The sequence below is a fragment of the Lissotriton vulgaris genome, chromosome 1_1, assembly GCF_964263255.1.
Source record: "Lissotriton vulgaris chromosome 1_1, aLisVul1.2, whole genome shotgun sequence".
In the NCBI taxonomy this organism is placed as follows: domain Eukaryota; kingdom Metazoa; phylum Chordata; class Amphibia; order Caudata; family Salamandridae; genus Lissotriton; species Lissotriton vulgaris.
Window position 1 is genome coordinate 1458532120 of NC_141685.1, and position 6915 is coordinate 1458539034.

General features: G+C 43.1%; 1 protein-coding gene across 1 annotated transcript in view; it reads right to left on the minus strand.

Moving 5' to 3' along the window:
- The window catches only part of LOC147750670 (uncharacterized), a 153176-nt gene extending 150450 nt beyond the window's left edge, over positions 1–2726 (minus strand). The window contains exon 1 of the mRNA XM_086930163.1: positions 1653–2726. Coding sequence (XP_086786289.1) covers positions 1653–2726 — 1074 coding nt within the window. The remainder of the gene's footprint in view (positions 1–1652) is intronic.
- Positions 2727–6915: the final 4189 nt, after the last annotated feature.

Below are 6915 nucleotides of genomic sequence, written 5' to 3' on the forward strand. Positions count from 1 at the left end.
GCAGTAATAACTTCCCAATGACTTAGACAATCCAGAACATGAACTTAGGGTACCTCAGGTATCGTGGAACACATGAACACTCTTTCTTTACATAATCATTGCAAACCGAAACTGGGAGGCAAAGAACACACATGCAAGTTTGAAATGTTTATTTTTCAATGCAAAGTTCTCAAATGCAGTATCTTATATAATATCAACATACATATTATAAAAATCAGAGTTAGCAGCATAGTCACTAGTCCATAGTAAGCGAACGGTGATAGCATATTATAATGCAAAATCTATAGAAATCTGTATCACCTATATTTCGCGCACCCTAATTAGCATATTATATTATATCTAAGAAGGTCTCATTTGGGTTTTTAGCAGGGCGGGCCCATACCTCTAATGGTCAGTAGGAGCAGATCACATCAACAGCTACCAGCTCCCTGCATGCGAAGCATCAAGTGTGTTGATTCATTCCCTGTAACTCTATCTTAAACCCGAGTAGAGCCCAATGTTGGCAGCAACATTATTTGTGTTATGTCTAATGTGGTGCGAGGATCAGGCCTTCAGCAACCTTGTGTTAGGTTATTCTTAGAGGGTGCAGTTTTCAGTGTGCAGACATTTGTACCAAGTGTACCAAGCACGACTGATATCAGAGCAATAACATATTATTCTCAAATAAATCACATCTTTCGTCTAGGTTGAAAGCTACAATAACAATTAGGTGTCGTGTGCAAACTGAAGCCGAAGGAAAATATGGTGTTTAAACATTTAATAAACTCATGCTAACTTAACACAATATATAGAAATGCAGTAACCATATGACACCCCCCCAATGATCCGAGGACGGTCAAAAAAGGAAAAAATTAAGCCAATACTATAAGAAAGGCAAAACATGAAAGCAGAGTTCAACAATTTTGAGCCAAGCTAAATGTATGTAAATGTATATAAAAATCAATAATACAAAATATGTATGAATGCCTATAGTGGCCACACAAAAATATAAAAAAAATTGAACTTGAGGCCATTTATAAAATCATAGGCCCAGAACATATCAAAGTCCAATGTTCGTAATAGAAAAGGCACCATTCAGAATTACTAAAAAGTCACGTGCCATAATAGTGAAAGTCTCCAAAGCCACTCATGGGTGGATAGAATATGCAAAATAGGTAGCCACAGTTTCCAACATGAAATCACTGTCATCATCCGAAAACAGTTCAGCCATCCAATTAAGTAATGGGAAAGAACATACGTGCTCCTCCAGCACCGAATCCTCTAGCAACATCAGAGGACAACTCAGTGGGTTCTCGAGAACGCTATGTGCCAGAAAGTCATGCGCCGCTGCAGATATGTCCCACTGACCCATTAGTCCATGCATCGCTGCCACGGCCATAACCCTTTCGCCAGAACAAACCAACTCGTGAGCAACTACGGGGCTCATCAGCTGATCAAAATCGACGTCAGGAGAAGTCGGTAAGCAGAGACACAAATCAATGGCCCAGTCGAAATCACAGCTCAGGCAATGAAACACAGGCTGGACACATGTGAAATAGGAAAATCGAAACGATAATCCAAAAGCCGTGCTTAAAGTCGCAAGCGGCAAGGAGCCATAGTAATCAAGCATCCGGTTGCGAAACAGCATCAGTAGGGGCTGAGCGTTTTCTTGCGCAGGATGGGCATCCATGCTTTATAAAGCAAAATATCACCAGAACCCCTGCAGCCAAAGCCAGCAAAACAGGGAATCTGCCAAACAAGCTTGCGAATATAGAATGAAAAAACGTGGGGATAATACCAAATACTTTTTCAAACGTAGTCACAAGACAACTGCTAACCAATTTAAAAAAATGTGCTAGGCCAGACGTGGAGGAGGCATTAAAGATTTGATGAACCAGCTCGCAGAAATGAAACGGCAAATCAGTATTTAAAAGTGCCTGCACCTCTGTGCGTGTGTTAGCTATGTGAAGGACATAAGTTTCACGGGCAGAGCTCAGGGCCACTTCTTTTTGAGACAATAGGGCTCTTATTCGGCTCAAACCATTGAACTCCGCTCTCAAGGTTGGGATTCGCGGCCAAATGGAAACATCTGAATTCCCATTCGTGGGTGGATATAACACGTTCTTGCAACACACCACATGTTCTGATACAGTAACCACATAGGCGATACCGACCATTAACCCACAACACATTTCGTTGTTCAAAAGTAAATAACTACCGTTAGACAATAAAGTGAATGTGGGAACTATGGCAGGAACCGGTGTGCCTTTTAAAACACAGGCTAAATTTGGCCTGTCCTGATTACAAGAACCATGCAATTGGATGTGCCTGCATATCAGTGAACGGTCAGGCGACTGTGTGCATTTTTCACCATTCAGATTCACTTCCTTTCCTTCTTTCAGACATCTGTATGTATATGGTAAAGACCACGTCTGATGCAGGAAAGCACTTCCCAGTGGTTCATATTGCCCTATAGCAATATATCTCATACAATTTGTAAATTTATACAGAGCGAATGGTAAAGTAATAATACCATGGATAAGCCATGTAGCAGCAGCCGCCTCAGCCACAGAGAAGGGCAAAGATTCTAACTTCTCAATGTGTAACATAGAAAATGATGCATCTCGCATGGAAAGCATGCGCTGTTTGTCAGTCAAATTAAATGGGGCAGATAGTGATGAGACGTTCATATAACTCCAAGGCACTCGACCAGCCTTCAGAATCTGTAGTGTCCAAGCAAACTGCATAACAGAACGCAATTGATTTTGACCATGATATAATACGGTCACTTCATCATGCACAATGTCAACAACAGAAGAAACAATATTGTTTAATGTGTAAATTCGGGAAGAAAGCGTGTTAATACTGTTATCGACCACTGCAAGTACTTTTTCCAAATTTGCTTGGTCAATTGCCCTTAGGCGCTTAGCAGCCTCAATTTGAGACACTTTCCAAATTTCATTGTAAACAGCATAAATCCACCGTTTAGATCTACCCTTAGCTGGGCCTTTTATAAAATCATTCAAATCCACATTTTCAGTTAACTTAGACAGATGTAGTTTAACTGCAGCTAATGTGGAATGTTGTAACCAATTCTGACACAGTTTCCCTACAGAGTAAGTGGTGACAGTATAATCAGTTTGAAAACGGGGATCTGGTCGCACTTGTGTGAACCCTTCAGCCAACCCCAGAAATCGACGTTGGCAAGAATCAGAACTCTTTTGCCACAACAGCAAACCTTTTGGATCCAAGCTGGATACATTAAAGGACGAACTGTGTATTAGAGATTGTATCTCATGAATAGACAATTCAGAAAAATTACCCCAACCTGAATATTCTTCTAATTCGGGGATAATTGGTGTATTTAATTTTTTAGACGTAGCCAATCCAAAGCATGTTGTTTGGGAAATAGTAGAATTTAGAAACAACATGTGATTCGGGATGAGACATGCACGGTGCAAAGCCTCAGTGCCTTGTACCTGCCAATCTTTGGTACCCCAAACCGATTTAAGGTCAATAATTCCCTTCCAGAACTCGTAGCCATCTAAAGCCAATTTGTCTAGAAAGGACTTCGAATACAGCAACTTTGTATCGGTAAGTCTAACTTTGGACATGGACTTTTCTGTCATTCTGAAATAAAAGGACTCAGGATTTGATTGATTGAAATCTGTAAAATAACTGTATTTTTTCAGAAATGTACTGGAGCTTCCAATTAAAGGAGCTGGGCAGTGCTCCCACTGCGTGTAATTCACAGCAACCCTCCTGGAATTCGTCTTATGGAGAAAATGATTACCATAATGTTGGAAGCAAAACAAATCACCATAATTAATAGAATCTAAATATAAGTCTTCAGCATCAAAAGCCGCATAGTATTTCAAATCAGAAAATAATGCTTCTACGGCCTGAATATCCCAATCATCAGAACGTATATTTTGTTTAATCACATCTCCCATGTTTACTCTAAGCACATTCGGAACATTAATCACTTCAGTGGGCCCATGTATTTGAAATCTAACCGCATCCCACACAATCCCATCAAGGACAGGCCAAGCTGTAATGTTGACTGTATTCAAGTTTCGTTTCAGTCTGTGTGCTGAATGTGAAGAGGAAATAGGGGCCAATGTTCCATTAAGGTACCGAATTCCTGTTCTTTCTTTAACGTAGTGACCATCAATCAGGCGGAAAAAATAAAACACAAAACCAATTGACATAAAGAGGTAAAATGAAAATAGGATCAACCAAATGTATGTCCAAGGGGGAATTAAAAAATGTGGCATATTTCGCAATAGTTGAGGGTTTCTTTGAAAGTTCCGAAACAGAGTCAAAAGAGAATCTGGACTGGTCGGCCACACGAGTCTGCAAATCAGGCATCGATAAATCAGCAGGATAGGTGTAGTTCAGCTCATCAATGTTAGTAACAGGAATAGTATTTAATAAAGGACTGGATATGGCAGGCATCTCGAGGGACACCTCCTGTTCTGTACCAGATGTAATAGCCAGCACAGAGTGCCTCACCATGGAAGGACAGGATATAGCCGGTGTCATGCTATGAAGAATCGGCCACCCTGTGTGTTTTGACATTGTCAATAGAAATAAATCTTTTTTCCTTACGACCTGGAAGTGGTGGTAAAATGACTGTTCTTGTGCCCTTCACTCCAAGAACTCGAACCGGTGCACGATATGAGGGACCAAACTCTTTCTTGTTATCGATCTTCTCCCGAACCAGTTCTCCAACTTGGGGTAGCCAGCCAACTACCGGGATCTGCAACGCATCATCCGAAGTGGAGGGCAAATGTTCCTTTGCTAGACTGTCTCTGGTCTTTTGTAGATCCTGTAAAACATTGCAATGTTCATCTACGTCAAAGGCCGAGGCCTGGGCCTTGCAGTCTAAACCATCAAGGTCAGGGACGTACATCTTGATACCAAAGAGCATTTCGTATGGGGTCCGCCCACCCAGAGACCTTCTAGGGAGATTATTAAGCGCACGCTGCACGCCATTGAGGTGGGCTAACCAGTTTCTGCCAGTGCCTATAACTCGGGCAGTCAAAGATTGCTTTAAGTCACGGTTCATTCGTTCCACTACACTGTTACCCTCGGGTCTGTACGGACTTGAAAACTTGACTTGGACCCCCAACGAAACCATAGCATCCTTATACGCCTTAGAGGAGAAAGCCGGACCCTGAACCGAATGGAAGGTACCACAGGCAAAAATCCCTATAAAGACTCGCAAATCCTTGATGACAGTCCGTGAATCAGCGCTCCGATGTGGCCATACCCACACAAAGCGTGTGCATGAATCAACTGCTACCAAGATGTATGTGTATGCAGTATCAGAAGAAAATGGACCGCAGTGATCCAAATAAACGCATCCAAGCGGTTTATTAGAGATGTACAACTGTGTCTGAGGCGGACGCGCAGCAGTCGAAGGTTAAATCTGCTGGCAAATGTCACATTGAAGGACATAATCGCGCATCTGTTTGTACAGTCCCCGCCACCAGAACCTCTGTTGTAGCTGAGTTACAGTGGCTGAGACGCCCGCATGCGCAGACGCCACACCTTCATGAGCCGCTGTAATCAACGCAGCCCTGCGATCCGAGTTGGGAACTAGCCGTTCGCCAACATCAGGAATTTTCACATAAGGAACCTTATCGGGACTTAAGTGGTATGTGTACTTAGAAGGGAACCCCGCAGGATATTTACCACCCTTCTCGGTCGCAGCAACAGCTGCCAAGATGTCATCATCTATTTTGCTTTTGGACCTCGTGACTGCTGCAACTAAGTATTTCGATACCGCTGACTTCGCTGCTTCATCAGCAAGCGAATTGCCAACAGCGTGGACCCCAAAGCGCTGATGACCGAGAGTATGAATCACAAACACGAGTGGCAACTTCTCTTTAAGTTCCGCCACTCGGACCCAGATCATTTTATGTTTTATTGTGCTACCTTTGGAATCACGAAACTCATTCTGAATCCAAAAGAACAAGTTTTCATTGTAAGACTGGACACAGTAGTAAGAGTCACTTACGATCAAAGTCGTCACACTAGGATCGGCGTACTCTAATGCAAGCATCAGAGCACGAAGCTCTGCTAATTGCGCGGTGCAGTCCCCAAGCGTCTGCGTGTGCACGACACTGGACTTGAACTCATCGTTCACCATGGCACCGACCACAATGGCGCATGCGGAAACGTAGGCATGTTTAGAGCCATGCGCAACCTGCGCCGAACCATCAGTATAAATGATGCAATGGAAATCCTCCAACGGCCGCATTGCTAAAGAAGCAGGATGAACAAATTCATACTGTAAATACTCCTGCGACCGTAAAGTGGCGTCAAAAATAAACGTGACATCCTGGGATGTCAAGGATGCAGCCCACTGAATCCACCGAGGGTGCAAAGCTTTGGAATTAGGTACACTGGCTTTCATAACTGCATCCAAGGCAGGACACGGGGTAACAACCAACATGCGTTTTCCTTGTGACAGGGCACGTTCCTTAAGAATTGCCATCTGCACAGCCGTTAAAACTTTCTCCACAGTGGAAAAACACAATTCAGCCGAAGTGTACAAGTGTGACTTGTATTAATTTTGGAAAAGGTGATGGACAGAGTTTCTGAATGATGCAGAATACTCCTACCCAGTCAAGAGATCAGGGCTTGATCCATCACAGTTTTTTAGCTCACTGCACCATCCCAGCTCAGAACCTGGCTATATGCAAATTAGTCTGTTCCTGTCCCAGTGCATGATGGGAACAGGGCAAACCAAAAAACCAAGCCAATTCTTATACTGGGAAGGAAACAAGCTTCCAGGGACCGGTTTCTGGCATTTCAGCCGTCGTCGGCCCGGCTTGCTTGAATCCTGATGGTGCAATGAGCTAGGGACTCACGTCTGAGTATACCCTCCCACACTTAGTGTGGATAAAATCCATTTTTGAAAAAATG